We start from the raw sequence: 16091 nt of genomic DNA on the forward strand, positions 1-16091 counted from the left end.
GGAAGGGATAAGCCAGTGCTCGGCTCTCATGGCCCTTTCTTGCATGCCCAGAGAATTGCCAATCACCACTTTGGGGTCAGGAAACCATCTTCCTCCAGATTGGCCCAGGGATCACTGGGGTGTGTGGGGGGGAGGTAGTTGTGAATTTCCTGCATTGGCAGGGGATTGGACTAGATGACCCTGGAAGTCCTTTCCAGCTCTATGATTCTAATTTGCTGTGGTTAGGGAGGATATCCAAACAACGGCTGGCAAACCCCATTCCAACCACAGGCTGAAGGTCAGCACTAAGCCACAGTTTGCCCAATTCAGACATCGCGGCGAGAGGGCGCAAAGCAACTCAGAAGCGGAGACGGGAATCGGTGTGAGAGGGAAGGAGAAGGGAGCGCACAAATTCACAGCATGGCGCCAATCCTCTGAACAACATTTTGGCAATCAGTGGCGCTCACCCCAAGAAAGAGACCGCGCTGTTCTGAACAGCATGCACATTTACCTTTAAGATTCCCAGCTTGCATTCGATGCTCATGTCAAGATATCCTTTCTTCTCCATCTCCCACGCCCAGGTGCTGTTGAATTCTTGACACATCTACAAGACAGGATACTTATGTGTTAACTGTTGAGGGATTCAACAGGGGCATGCATATGCTGAAGCATACCTTTGGGCGTACAAAAAGGCACATGTATGCCACTCTGGGCTTGTTAAACGGACAGCAGGACAAACATTTAAGAAACAAAACAGCATTCCTACTACAGGTAAAAGTGTGCCCTCGAGCCGCAAACAACTCATGGAGAACCCATGGGGCATTCAAAGCAAGAGAAGAACAGAAGTGGTTTGCCATTGCTTTATACCCCTCTGGACTTCCTTGGTGGTCTCCCATTCAAGTGCTGGCCATGGCCAACCCTACTTAACTTTCGAGCTCCAGTGAGACTGGGCTAGGCTGGCGTATTAGGGCTGCTACAGCGTGCAGTACAGTGTGGTATAATGGCTAAGAGCAGTGGACTCTAAACTGGAGAACAGGGTTCGATACCCCACTCCATATGAAGCTTGCTGGGTGACCTTGGACTAGTCACAGTTCTCTCCAAACTCTTTCAGCCCACGTGGAGTAAATGTGGAGGCAAGCAATGGTGAACCACCTCCGAACGTCTCTTGCCTTGAAAACCCTACGGGGTCGCCCATAGATCAGCTGTGACTTGACCACACACAGGATTCCTATAAGGAGACAGCAAAGTCTGAAGATTCCTGATGTAAAAACAATTTCAGGTTGCAGAGAAGGAATTAATGAAAACACACTGGTAAAATCAAATAGGTCAAGATTAGGAGCATTGATCTTCATGATTAAGAGGTCACAAAGACTAAAACTGGACAAGGGGAACCTTCAACAGCCGCAATAGCAGGCATTTGATAGTTATCACACATAATCTGATACAAGGATTTCTAAATATGTAATGTCAAAACAGCATACCTTGATCAAGTATTTTTCCCATCGATCTGCTGTGACGGACTTCCCGATCTTCCTCATCAGTTTCAGATGAAGTTCTACCAATTCTCTGGGAACTACAAACAGCAAGAGAAGGAGAAACATTACACACATTCACACCTGAATTAAGTTCTAATGCTGGACACATAACACAATGTGAATCTTTGTGACCTTAAAACTAGGAGAACTAAACCTGGGAATAGAAGATGGACTATGAAGGGAAAGCGGAGGAGCTAGATTAGAGTCCAGCAGAACCTTAGAGACCAACAAGATTGTCGGGGTATCAGCTTTCGAGAGTCCGAGCTCCCTTCATCAGAAGGGAAAGCAGTAATTTCAGGCACCTTTCAAAATTGGGATCTGATGCTTCCTAGAACTGAAGGGTTGGAAACAAATATTGCATCAGCGGAAAGACAGAAGGTAGATCAAGGTCCGCTCGTGGATGGCTGTCTAATTTCTGGTAAACCGCTTATCGCTTGATGGAATTCTTGGAAAGAATGCTGGACTAGATATATCATGGTGCGATCCAGCAGGGTACCAGCATACCTTAGAGATATTGCAGGTTTGGTTCCAGACCACCGCAATAAAAGCAAATATCACAATAAACTGAGTCACAGGCATTATTTGGTTTCCCAGCGCATATAAGTTATTTTGACACTATAATGTAGCCTATTAAGAGTGCAATAGCATTATGTCTAAAACAACAGTGTACTATAATAATAATGAAAACACACATAAACACATGAAGCTGCCTTATACTGAATCAGACCTTTGGTCCATCAAAGTCAGTATTGTCTACTCAGACTGGCAGCAGCTCTCCCAGAGTCTCAGGCAGAGGTCTTTCACATCACCTACCTGCCTAGTCCCTTTAACTGGAGATGTCGGGGATTGAACCTGGGATCTTCTGCATGGCAAGAAGATGCTCTACCACTGAGCCTCAGTTCCCCCACCCCGGTTTGAAATATTGCAAGAATTACCAAAATGTGACACAGAGACACGAAGTGAGCACATACTGTTGGGAAAATGACACCGATAGACTCGCTTGAGAGCACAATATCTGCGAAGTTCAATAAAACTAAGTATGCCTGTCCTTCTAAAGTTCTTCAACAACACTACAGTTCCAGGGCAGCATAACAAAGAGCCATCAAGGGGTAGGCTCCCTGTGCTGGGGGCGGGGGCTGTTTGAGAGGAGGAGTGGAATGAATTGAAGGAAAGCCAGACTAAGATGAGAGGGAAGGCATGCCTGGCACAGATGCTGGGGGGTGGGGAGAGAGAAATGAGGGAGGGGCAGCAGCAACAGCACAGGCAACTTTAAAAGTCCCTTTACGCAACAGCTATAGAGATCACCGTTATGCAGAGATATTCACTATGTCTCGAGGGGGGGGGAAGGAATCCAAAGAGGAGATGCAACGGCAAGATAAAAAGTCACTGAGTCCCCACCCCTTTTTGAGGGAGAAATGGGCTTTCCTTTCCTCAACTGGTCACCTGCCTTTCTGGCAAATGTGTTCTATAGCTTAATAAAGAGTTTAGGGAATTTTGCCACTGATGCTCTCCTTTCAAGAATAAGACCTAAAACAGCAATTTCCAATGTGACACCCTTCAAATTGCTTCCAGGTCCCCACTTGCTTTGTGAGGATAACTTTGTAGGGATAACTCTTATAGGCCCTCCTCCCTGGGTGTGTTTGTATGTCAACATATTCTTATTGTGTGGGTGTTTATGTATATATATACACACAGAGAGAGACAATAAGAATATGTAGACATCTGCAATAAGAATACGTAGACATTTGCCAGGGATTGAGGGTGGGATACAATTCTAATTAAATATACTAATCAAATAAATTTGCTTTGTGAGGATAACTTTGTAGGGGTAACTCTTATAGGCCCACCTCCCTGGCTGTGTATGTCTACATATTCTTACTGTATGTGTGTGTTTGTGTGTACATACACACACACACTAAGAATATGCAGACATACAAACACAACCAGGGAGGAGGGCATTTTGATTCAGCTGATTCTGTTGATGCTGCTCAAGACCCCATTTGCCTTTTTGCTTGGGACGTTTAAGAGAGTTCCCCCCGAGGAAGCGTATGCAAAATGCGTAGAGGCAGTTTAATTATTAAATACTTTTCCCTTGCACCAATTGCTGTTTTCTGTCCACCTCCTGAAACCGCTGTTTCGTAATCGTGCCCACTGTCCTGTGTCAGAATTCCAATGGTGCCTGCGGTCTCAAAAAAACTGGCGGACCCCTGGACTAACAGCATTTCACTCATTCTAAAAGAGAAAATATTTCATAGAATCATAGAGTTGGAAGGGACCACCAGGGTCATCTTGTCCAACCCTCTCCACACTGAAGGAAATTTTAGTGCTCCGCAAAATTTCAAATTTTTCCATCAAAAATTTCTTTGGCAAAAAAAAGAAACACACCTGTTTCTCCCCCCCCCCAAAAAAAATTCTGTTTTTTTCTCTCCCAGGTCTTCACATATCTACTGTGGCAATTTTTACAAAGTTTGTTCACCTTCTAGAATGGTGCACATGCATCCGAAAGGTTCTTTTACCTTGGATGTCAGCGTAAAGCTATATCCAGGATTTCAACAGCAAGGGATGGCAGTATTCTCTTTTTTTGCCATTGGAGGAGGAGGAGGAGGAGGAGAAGTTGGTTTTTATATACCGATTTTCTCTACCACTTAAGGCAGAATCAAATTGACTTACAATCACCTTCCCTTCCCCTCCCCACAACAGACACCCTGTGAGGTAGGTGGGGCTGAGAGAGCTCTAAGACAGCTGTGACTTGCCCAAGGTCATCCAGCTGGTTTCGTGTGTAGGAGTGGGGAAACAAATCCAGTTCACCAGATTAGCCTCCGCCGCTCCAGTGGAGTGGGGAATCAAACCCAGTTCTCCAGACCAGAGTCTACCGCTCCAAACCACCACCCTTAACCACTACACCATGCTGGCTCCCTGTTTTTCTCTTCCATTTAAAAACCCTTTGGATTTGATTTACTTAAAACGTTTATATGCCAGCTTTCCACCCAAGTAAGGTACAAAGTGGTGCAAAGTAGTGCAAAGCTAACCAGGTTCTGTCCCCGCTTGCCACGGATGACTGAGCGTGGCTGTATAAACCTCTGCGCTGCTTTGGCAAAAAAAAAAAAAGCACTTTATAATTGGGCCACCGAGTAGCCTCTGAGATGCACAGAGTCCTCTGAAAAAGGGGGCTGCATCCATTCGCCAGCCAAGAAGAAGTAAACCACAAGGATGCAGAAGGGTTTTTTTGTTTTGTTTTTTAAATATATACCGAGTTGTGGATGATAAATCCCGGAGCATCTTGAGATTCCCGTCTCCTGCTGACAAGCCCTTCTCACTTGAAACGGGATTACTCATCCACAACTTTTGCACCTCGTAGGCTTTCTGCTTTTGTTTCCTGATGTGTGGAGCACAACGCTGTCAGCGCGAGGAAACAATGACATCATTCTTGGGAAGAGATCTGATGGTCCTCCCGGCTCGCAATCTGCCTAACTCTTAATGCGTTTTATTGTGAGCGAGGTAATGACCTGTTTGGGAAGAGGAAGGAGTAGAAGAACAAAGAAAATAAAATGACACTGGGGAGAGAGAGGCTTGGAGCCTCTCCTCCTGTTTGTTCCCCCACTTGCAGAAGGCATTTCTGGCCATGGGATGGGGAAGGGAATGTCTGATTTTCAACAACTCCCTCCTCCAGCAACAGACTACCCCCCACACTGCACCTGGAGGTCCACCAAAGGGGGGGGGACATAAGGAAAGTTCCTTTTCGCCTAGAGCTGCTCTGCTCATATTCATCAGGATTCACCTTGATCTTCTCAGCTGAGCAGCAACATACAGGTGTCTTGCACAGGAAAGTTCACCAACTTTTTGCCAGAGAAGCCAAGGCAGCTATTGCAGGCAGGAGGAAGAGGAGGGTCTCCCCGTGCCTTAGAATGGCGGACGAGCGGGTTGCATGAGATCCAACGGATGGCACCTAAACTGAGCAGGTGGTTCAAATGTCATCTGAGCCATGGAGTGGACCCATGTCAAGTGGAACAGTTTCCAGGGCCAAAACTCCGAATGTATTTTGAAGGGCTTTAATTGTCACTCGAGAAACTTTCCTTGCAATAGTGCACAACTTATAGAATCAAAGAGTTGAAAGGAGCCATACAGGCCATCTAGTACGACCCCCTGCTTAAAGCAGGATCAGCCTAGAGCACCCCTGACAAGTGCTTGTCCAGCCTCTGCTTAAAGACTGCCAGTGAGGGGGAGCTCACCACCTCCCTAGGCAGCTGATTCCACTGTCAAACAACTCTTAACTATAAAAAAATGTTTCCTGCTATCCAGCCGGTACCTTTCCTCCCACAACTGAAACCCATTATTGTGAGTCCTGCCCTCTGCTGCCGACAGGAACAGTTCGAATTCCTGTCATTTAGGGCACTGCAAGTCCCACCCGCGTCCTGACGCTGGCGGCCATTTTTGAGGCTTGTAGCTTTTTTTCTGATGGGTTATGCCTTGCAGACAGACAGGAGGGAGGAGACTACAGCTGAGAGGGGCTGTGGCTCAGTGGCAGAGCATCTGCTTGGCATGTAGAAGGTCCCCGGGATCAATCCCTGGCATCTTTAATAAAGGGGACGAGATGGTAGATGAGGTGAAAGACTGCTTCCCAAGATTCTGGACATCTGCTGCCAGCCTGAGCAGACAATACTGACTTTGACAGAACAAGGGTCTGACTCAGTATAAGGCAGCTTCATGTATTTAGACAATCCTAGCTCCCACTGAAAGTAGCACTGGGGAGAGCAGCATTCTGGTAATAATCCAGGCCTGCACGGTCAATTCCCTTCAATTTTGGCACTGCAACACCCACTGTCATCCCATAAGAAAGGCCATTCTGGATCAGACCAAGGCCCATCAAGTCCAGCAGTCTGTTCACACAGTGGCCAACCAGGTGCCTCTAGGAAGCCCGCAAACCAGACGACTGCAGCAGCACCATCCTGCCTGTGTTCCACAGCACCTAATAGAATAAATAGGCCTGCTCCTCTGATCCTGGAGAGAAGAGGTATGCATCATGACTAGTATCCATTCTGACTAGTAGCCATGGATAGCCCTCTCCGCCATGAACATGTCCACTCCCCTCTTAAAGCCTTCCAAGTTGGAAACCATCCCACATAACAACGTAAGACCATAAGAAAGGCCCTGCTGGATCAGACCAAGACCCATGAAGTCCAGCAGTCTGTTCACACAGTGGCCAACCAGAAGCCTCTAGGAAGCCCACAAACAAGACAGCTGCAGCAGCATTATCCTGCCTGTGTTCCACAGCACCTAATATAATAGGTCCCAGGTTCATCAGGTCCCAGAGAGAATAGGTATGCATCATGTCTAGTATCCATTTTGACTAGTAGCCATGGATAGCCCTCTCCTCCGTGAACATGTCCACTCCCCTCTTAAAGCCTTCCAAGTTGGCAGTCATCACCACATTCTGGGGCAGGGAGTTCCACAATTCAACTATGCGTTGTGTGAAGAAATAATTCCTTTTATCTGTTTTGAATCTCTCACCCGCCAGCTTCAGCAGATGACCCTGAGTTCTAGTAAAGCTTCTCCCTGTCCACTCTCTCCGTACCATGCATAATTTTATAGACCTCTATCATGTCTCCCCTTCACCGCCTTCTTTCCAAGCTAAACAACCCTAAGAGTTTAACCGCTAGCTCCCAAAGATGGTTCACAAAAACCAGCGCAGCCACTACAAGAAATTTAAGACAAAAGTTGTAGCCAAAGTAAGAATCATTGGTTCTTGTTGGGTTATCCGGGCTGAGTGACCGTGGTCTTGGTATTTTCTTTTCTGACGTTTTGCCAATAGCTGTGGCAGGCATCTTCAGAGGAGTAACACTGAAGGACAGTGTCTCGACACTGTCCTTCAGTGTTACTCCTCTGAAGATGCCTGCCACAGCTGCTGGCGAAACGTCAGGAAAGAAAATACCAAGACCACGGCCACACAGCCCGGATAACCAACAAGAACCAATGAACTCTGACCGTGAAAGCCTTCGACAAAGTAAGAATCGTCCCATGGAAAAGGATTCTGGATGAAAAACTGGATTTGGCCCTCCGTTACAAAAGACAGTTCTTTCCAGCACCAACCCCCCCAAGTGTGCACGGTGCTTTGTGGAACACTGTAAGCCGCAAAAGACAGGGCCCTGCCTTCAGGAGCTTACATTCTAAATTTAGGCAGGAAACGAGCAAGCGCCCATGGGAGAAGGGAGAGGCAAAGGAACAAAGACACCGCCATGATCCAGCACAGATCCAGCATAGACCTAATGGAATATTGATCTGCCTTCCTTACTGCCCTTACGGCAAAGAGCTGTTGAAAACTGGAAAGGCTGGAAAAACATTACAAGACAAAGCTGCTGGGCGGGAGGGGGGTGGGAGGGCGGGGAGAGAGATGAAAGGTGTTCTGCACATTTAACGTTTAGGCTCCACACACCGAAGGCGCTTTCCTGAATGCGGCCAGACCGCATGAGAACACCAGGGCCGCCAAAGGTAATCGGCAGAAACAGATTTCCTTTCAGCAGGATACCCCCCTTTTATTTGTTTTGTCAGCGGCTATAACAAAGTCCCCCCCAAAAAAACACACACGCTTCAGTCCAGTTTAACGGGCGCCAGGATGACAGAAGCCATAAATGTGCAACAGCGAAGTATCGAGAAATTTACAGTCTGCGATGTGGGCCTTATGAAGCTTCTTCTGCAGCTACCAATGCAAAAATGTGGGGCCCTTATTACTTCCTTCCACACCGGGGGTGTCCAACCTTTTTGAGCCTGCGGGAATACTTGGAGTTCTGACACGGCAGGGTGGGTGGAGCAGCAAAATGGCTACCACGAATGGCTGCCGAATGAGGCGGAGCCAGCCACCAAATGATCGCCACAGCTTAACTTCTGGAACACAGTGTGCATCCTTGCGCTGTGGTGTCAGCTGCTGCCAAAGCGACATTTTTAAAAATCGGCACAGCCAATCAGATCTCCAATGGTCCATCAGAAGCCTTGCAGAACAAAAGCCCCTCCTGGCCCCTCCCACTTCCTAAAAACACTTGGAGGGCGCCAGAAAATGAGTCAGCGGATGCAACGTTGGGGACCCCTGATTCTAGATGGACTCCTGTGAGAGTCACAGGGGTGCTGCGCGGGGAAAAGACTCTTCCTCCAGCACTGCAGGAGTGAACACATATGAACACATGAAGCTGCCTTATACTGAATAGGCCATTGGTCCATCAAAGTCAGTATTGTCTAGTCCACTGGTTCCCAACCGGGGATCCACGGACCCCCAGGGGTCCGCGAGAACTAAATTAAGGTCGGCGAAACAAAGTTATAAACCCATAATAAATTAATCTTTTCAATTAAAAGTTCTCTATTATAAAAAAAAACATAGTTAAACATTAAACTTAGAATAATATTTGAATAACAGTTATGATTAAAGTTTATTTTCAAATTCTCTGAATTTTTATTTTGAACCTTGGGGTCCCTGCACCGAACAAAAAAGTCCTAGTGGTCCCTAGTCAAAAAAAGGTTGGGAGCCACTGGTCTAGTCAGACTGGCAGTGGCTCTCCAGGGTCTCAGGCAGGGGTCTTTCACATCACCTGCCTGTCTAGTCCCTTTAACTGGAGATGCCGGGGATTGAACCTGGGACCTTCTGCATGCCAAGCAGATGCTCTAGCACTGAGCCATAGCCCCCCTCCACAGCTCTCCAGGGTCTCAAGCAGAGGCCTTTCACATCACCTATTGCTTGATCCTTTTAGCTGAAGATGCCAGGGATTGAACCTGGGACCTTCTGGGTGCCAAGCAAATGCTCTACCAATGAGGCATGGCCCCTTCATTGGGTACACACACTAAACAGGTGGCCTGCCTTTCAGAGACTGATAACTTCTTCCACCAAGCAGGCTATCAGCATCTTTACAGCAAACTCTCTCCGTGCAGCAGAGGACAGGAGGCCTATTTTTCATGTCGCAGTTCCAACGTTTAGAATACGCAGAATAGTCAGGCACCATCCCCATGGAACAAATACAAAGCAGAATAAAACTACCATGGACGTTAAAGCTTGCACAGCAAAGCATGGTTGAAGACTTTTGGTTTTAAATATGGACTATGTACAAATTAACATATGAAGCTGCTTTATACTGAATCAGACCCTTGGTCCATCAAAGTCAGTACTGTCTACTCTGGCCGGCAGCAGCTCTCCAGGGTCTCAGGCAGGGGTCTTTCCCATCACCTACTTGCCTAGTCCCTTTAACTGGAGATGCCGGGGATTGAACCTGGGACCTTCGGCATACCAAGCAGATGCTCTACCACTGAGCTACAGCCCCTGCCCTATGCACAATTTGCAACATATACCACATAAGCATTTGCATTTATTTATTTCTATCCCCCTTTCTCTCCCCATCCAGGATTCAAAGTGGCTTCAGAACACTGGTTTCCCCCTCCTCGGTTTTCTCACAACAGCAACCGTGAGGTAGGCCAGGCCGAGCATTTGCGACGGGCCCATGGTCAGCTGGTGAGCTTCTGCAGTAGAAGTGGGCATTAAAGCCCGGGGCGGCCAGAGTCCCAGTCCGACACTCCATCCACTACACCACACAAGCAAGCAGAGGACATGTTCATGGAGGAGAGAGCTATCCGAGGAGGGGGAAACTAGTCAAAATGGATACCTGTCATGATGCATACCTATTATCTCCATGATCAGAGGAGCATGCCTATTATCTTAGGGGCTGTGGAACACAGGAAGGAGCGTGCTGCTGTGGCCATCTTGTCTGTGGACTTCCTAGAGGCACCTGGTTGACCACCATGTGAACAGGCTGCTGGAGTTGATGGGCCTTGGGCTGATCCAGCAGAGCTTTTCTTATGTTCTTAGTGGTGTTCAAGTTAGTAAATCGGCACGCGGTACAGTATCTAATTCAAAAGATGCTCCCCCCACCCTTCAGAGCTTCTCCTGGAATGATTTCATGAAACAACACAATCCTAAAAGAACAGTTTATTGGAAGGTGAAACTCACACCATGCAGCACTATTTGAAGCAAAGGGGGAGGAAACCTATCATAGAGTGAGCCTAAGTTATAGACCATCTCCAAACAGCTGCTCAACGCAGAAAATCCCAAGAGCCCTAAGAATTATCATAGAATCATAGAGTTGGAAGGGACCACCAGGGTCATCTAGTCCAACCCCCTGCACAATGCAGGAAATTAGTACCCCTGGCTAACAGCTTACCTCCAAAGCACAATTCCAAGAGCTGCCTCTTACTCTTAAACCCCTCAATTGCCTATGATTGAAAAACATGACGGGCGGACTCCTTCCACGCAGTCTTTCTGCGGCTGATACCCTGTTCCAAACAACCCACCCTCAGAAGCCGAGTGGGTGCCCAGATAAAAAGAAGCAGGGTCTTTTCCACGGTATCACCAAGACCCTGGGTGCTTACTTGGTATTCCTTTAAGCTGTTAAAAATATTTATTATGATTATTATTAGTAGTAATAGCAGTAGTAGTAGTATTACTATTAGAAGAAGAAGAGTTGGTTTTTATATGCTGACTTTCTCTACCACTTAAGGAAGACTCAAACCGGTTTACAATCACCTTCCCTTCCCCTCCCCACAACAGACACCCTGGGAGGTAGGTGGGGCTGAGAGAGCTCTTAATAGAACTGTGACTAGCCCAAGGTCACCCAGCTGGCTTCATGTGCAGGAGTGGGGAAACCAAGATTTGTGTCCGTCGCTCATTGTAGAGAACTGGGGAATTGAACCCGGTTCTCCAGATCAGAGTCCACCACTCCAAACAACTGCTCTTAATCACTACACCATGCTGGCTATTATTTGCCTAGGACCCTGGAAACCTCTGATTGGTCTTTTTAAGGCCCCTTTCTGCTGGCTGAAAGATTTTTGTTTAAAAAAAATGGTTTTAGATTTGGATGGAAACTGCTTTGGAGGTCAATATTAGCTCAAGAGGCTGGGTATTAGTATTGGATTCCTGTTTTCCCACCCCGGTATTAATCAGTCACACAGACGCTATGATTCCTCAAAGCAACAACAGAGATGAGCAACAGAAGCAGAGATAGGGAAACAAAAAACTTAGGCATTTAAAGCCATTTTTTCCTCCTTAAGCATCACAACTACTCCAAAAACTGTCTGACCCAATCCTGCGTCAACACACAGCCTGGTGGCCAAAGGAAAGCTGGGACAGTAGTGGATAGCGTCCAGCTAGGATCCTGAAAGACCCTGGCTCAAATCCCCACTCTACCATGTGAAGGGTGACCATGGGTCAGTCACATTCTCTCAGCCTAACCTACCCCATAAGGTTGCTGCTGGGAGAAAATAGAGGAGGGGAGAATTATGTCCTAAGCCGCTTTGGGTTCCCCTTGAGGAGAAAAGTGGGATATAAATAAATGCATGCAAATGCAAATTAAGAATGTTAAGAAAAGCCCTGCTGGATCAGACCAAGGCCCATCAAGTCCAGCAGTAGGTTCACACAATGGCCAACCAGGTGCCTCTAGGAAGTCCACAAACAAGATGACTGCAGCAGCATCCTAATAGAATAGGCATGCTTCTCTGATCCTGAAGAGAATACACATGCATCATGACTAGTATCCATTCTGACTAGTAGACATGAATAGCCCCCTCCTCCATGAACATGTCCACTCCCCTCTTCAAGCCTTCCAAGTTGGAAGCCATCACCACATAAGAAAACCCCTGCTGGATCAGACCGAGGCCCATCAAGTCCAGCAGTCTGTTCTACACAGTGGCCAACCTCTAGGAAGCCCACAAACAGGTGACTGCAGCAGCATTGTCCTGCCTGTGTTCCAAAGCACCTAATAGAATACGCACGCTACTCTGATCCTGGAGAGAATAGGTATGCATCATGACTAGTATCCATTTTGACTAATAGCCATGGGTAGCCCTCTCCTCCATGAACATGTTCACTCATTTCATTCATTTAGTGACTTCATGCTTCTTTGATTCCAAAGACCTTTCACAGGAGACAGAATTCCAAATATCCTGAAGTTAGAATCCAACTATCCATCCATTGCAATGTGTGGAAGCAGTTATGGCCTGCTCAAGCCACCAAAAGCGGGGAGGGGCGGAGAATGCTTACATCACATCCTCTTTGTTTCTCCTCCTCTTCGTGTTTTCAAAAGTGCATAATAAAGCAGGTCCCAGTTTTTCCTGGCCACGGGTGCCCAAAGGCTGCTCTGTCTGAGAACCCACACTTGGTAGTTTGCTGAGTGTGTTGCTGTCAACCACAGCTAGGAGGATCAGACATGATGGGGGGGGGGGGGAAATGGGACAGCTGCAAGAAAAAAAGACCGAAGAAGGAAATCAGGGGAACAAGAGGGGAGCTCAGAAAGAAACCCAGGGTGGGAAAGACCAACAGAGGAAGGCAAGAGATACAGGAATACCTTGCTTTATTGTGCATCACAGATATTATGTTCCCAAGCAAATCTATCGGCACCATTTTTACAACAGCATGTGCTTGCTTCATGTCTCTGTGTCACATTTTGATAATTCGCGCAATATTTCAAACGTTTTCATTATTTGTTACAGTAATTTTTTTAGACATAATGCTATTGCACACTTAACTGACTACAGCAGTTTTTGAGTCATGGAGCACTTTTCAGGAGAGAAATTCGTCACAGGTAACGAATTTTCACCTAGCACCTATACACTAAACCGAATGACAGTCATATTTTTCTTTCCAATCTCTTCATGGAGCACTAGGGGATGTTTTGCGGAGCACCGTTTGGGATCCGCTGGACTACAGTATTGTGTAAACATAACTTTTATATGCACTTGGAAACCAAGGAATTAGTGCGACTCGCCTTACTGCAATATTCGTTGGGACCAAACCCGCAATATCTCCAAGGTATGCCTGCATAGCGAAGCGGAGTTGTGGTACCACAAACAGACCACACCCTATGGAGCAGAGGGAGAGTTAAGCTAGAGAATGCCATGAGGTGCAGAGGGGGGAAAGGGGTTTTCGTAGAGAACATGTACAGAACATCCAAGTTAAAACTGTAAATAAAATTATTTCCTGTGGTTTAGTGACGCAGCCCTTCTGTATTAGTGAAAAACGTTAAGAGCAGCTCTTAGGTCGATCTGAGTCATGAACTCATGGCGTAACCTATTCAGATCTTCGCGTTTTCATGTTCTGGCCTCCTACCTGTTCACAGGAACATCTAAGGAAGAGTTGTAAAGAGCGGAACAAATTGCTTAGGGAAGGTGTGTGACCTCTTGCCTTGGCAAAGGACCTGAACATCACTTCTTCCCAGACAGTGGGTCTCTGGAAGTGGGTCACAGGCCAACCCTCCCGAATGGCCACACCAACCCTTTGCATCCTTCTCCTTCTTTCCTCCTCACCAGCTTCTCACATTCTCATCTACCCCTCCCTCTTTGTGGCAATAATGAAGGGGGGAAGCCCTCCAGCAAACAGTAACTTCATAGAGGAGGTGCCGTGGCTCAGTGGTAGAGCATCTGCTTGGCATGCAGAAGGTCCCAGGTTCAATCCCCGGCATCTCCAGTTAAAGGGACTAGGCAAGTAGGTGATGTGAAAGACCTCCACCTGAGACCCTGGAGAGCCGCTGCCAGTCTGAGTAGACAACATTGACCTTGATGGACGAAGGATCTGATTCAGTATAAGGCAGCTTCATATGTTCATGGTAGGAAGGGGGAAAGTTGGAGAGTAGGTGGGAGCTGTTCAGCATGCCACAGGAAAACCAGAGAATGGAAAGAGACGTGTGCATGCGTGAACTCTGTCTTGGTGCTACTCCCAACCTCCTGGCCAACCCCCTGCAGAACCTCACTGCCCTCCACCTGCTGTGGGAGCCATATTGCACCAAGCCCCATGCTGCCAAATGCTTCACTGCCGTCTGTCATCTTCAGGTACCCCTCAAGCGCTCCTCCTCGAATTCCAGCTCTGGCCCAACTAGCAGAAGGGGAGAACTCATAGAGTCATAGAGTTGGTAGGGGCCATACAGGCCATATAGTCCAACCCCCTGCTTAATGCAGGATCAGCCTAGAGCATCCCTTACAAGTGCTTGTCCAGCCTCTGCTAAAAGGCTGCCAGTGAGGGGGAGCTCAGCACTTCCATAGGTAGCTGATTCCACTGTCGAACACCTTTTACTGTAAAAAAAAAAATCCAAATATCCAGCCGGTATCTTTCTGTCCTCAATTTAAACCCATTATCGCAAGTCCTATCCTCTGCTGCCAACAGGAACAGCTCCCAACCCTCCTCTAAGTGACAGCCCTTGAAATACTTAAAGAAAGCAATCATGTTCCTCCCTCAACTCCCCTTTGTTTGGGTTTCATAGTGGGGGCAACTGCACCCTTTGTGTGATGTTTGTTGGTTTCTCAAAAACATCTGGTTAGGTACTGCAGAAAATGGAATGCTGCAACAGATGAGGATCACAGCCATAGTTTGCCTGTGTGTGTCTGTGTTAAGTGCCGTCAAGATGCTTCGGACTTATGGCAACCCTATAACTGACCTTAAAAATGTCCTATCGCTAACAGCCTTGCTCAGGTCTTGCAGACTGAGGGCTGTGGCTTCCTTCACTGAGTCAATACATTTCATGTTGGATCTCCCTCTTTTTCTGCTGCCTTCACCTTTTCCTAGCATTATTGTCCTTTCCAGTGGCTCCAATCTTCTCATGATGTGACCAAAGTACGACAACCTCAGATTAGTCATTCTAGCTTCTAGTTCGGGATTATTTTCATCTAGAACCCACTGATGTATCTTTCCTACAGCACCAAAAGACCTTGGGCCAGCCCTGGATGGGTTACCGTACAAAGTAAATTCGGACTTGTGGGTCACCACACCAAAAAGTTGGGAACCGCTGACCTATATAATAAATCCTGCCTCAGTACCATAAACTGGCTTAATATAAGGGAATCTAGAATTCTAGGTTTTATTCCCTCACAACAGCTTTTCAGTACAGACCTATCAAGGAGTTACCACTTAACATACAGTAGGCTGTACCCTAGCTTTCATTTATGCACTTATCCCAGTGAGATCATGGCCAAGTTAAGATTTGAACTGGAAATATTCAGCTCTCCTTCTTTGCCACTGGACCCCTGAACACCAAAAGATGCAAAAGACACAATGGGCAATACAAAACTGAAGAAACAGGAGTTTATTGGTATGTTACAGGTTGAGTATCCCTTATCCAGAACGCTTGGGACCAGAAGTGTTCCATATTTCGGACCTTTCTGTATTTTTGAATATTTTTTAATATTTGCTTACACATAATGAGATATCTTGGGGATGGGACCAGAGTCTAAACATGAAATTCATTTATGTTTTATATATACTTTATACAAATAGCCTGAATGTAATTTTAAACAAAATTTTAAAATAATTTTGTGTACATTAAACCATAAAGGACGCTGCTGAGGGCCTGTGAGTAATGCCTGCATGTCGCCTCAAACCTTCCAGTTTTCGGATGTCCGGGAACTGTGGCCATGCATATACATCGCATGCAGAAGATCCCAGGATCGGCGTTCAGCATCTCCAGATAGCAAGTGTTGGGAAAGACCACTCTTTGCCTGGGACCCTGGAGAGCAGCTATCAGTCAGCACAGAGAATACTGACCTAGATGGGCCAATGCAATATTG

At 46.8% G+C, this 16091-nt stretch overlaps 1 protein-coding gene across 1 annotated transcript in view; it reads right to left on the minus strand.

Moving 5' to 3' along the window:
* Positions 1–16091, minus strand: part of RSF1 (remodeling and spacing factor 1) — a 60527-nt gene that overhangs the window by 35746 nt on the left and 8690 nt on the right. The window contains exons 2-3 of the mRNA XM_056858730.1: positions 1461–1552; positions 491–583 (exon numbers count right to left, since the gene is read on the minus strand). Of these exons, the coding sequence (XP_056714708.1) occupies positions 491–583; positions 1461–1552 (185 nt within the window). The remainder of the gene's footprint in view (positions 1–490; positions 584–1460; positions 1553–16091) is intronic.

The sequence above is a fragment of the Euleptes europaea genome, chromosome 12, assembly GCF_029931775.1.
Source record: "Euleptes europaea isolate rEulEur1 chromosome 12, rEulEur1.hap1, whole genome shotgun sequence".
Lineage (NCBI taxonomy): Eukaryota > Metazoa > Chordata > Lepidosauria > Squamata > Sphaerodactylidae > Euleptes > Euleptes europaea.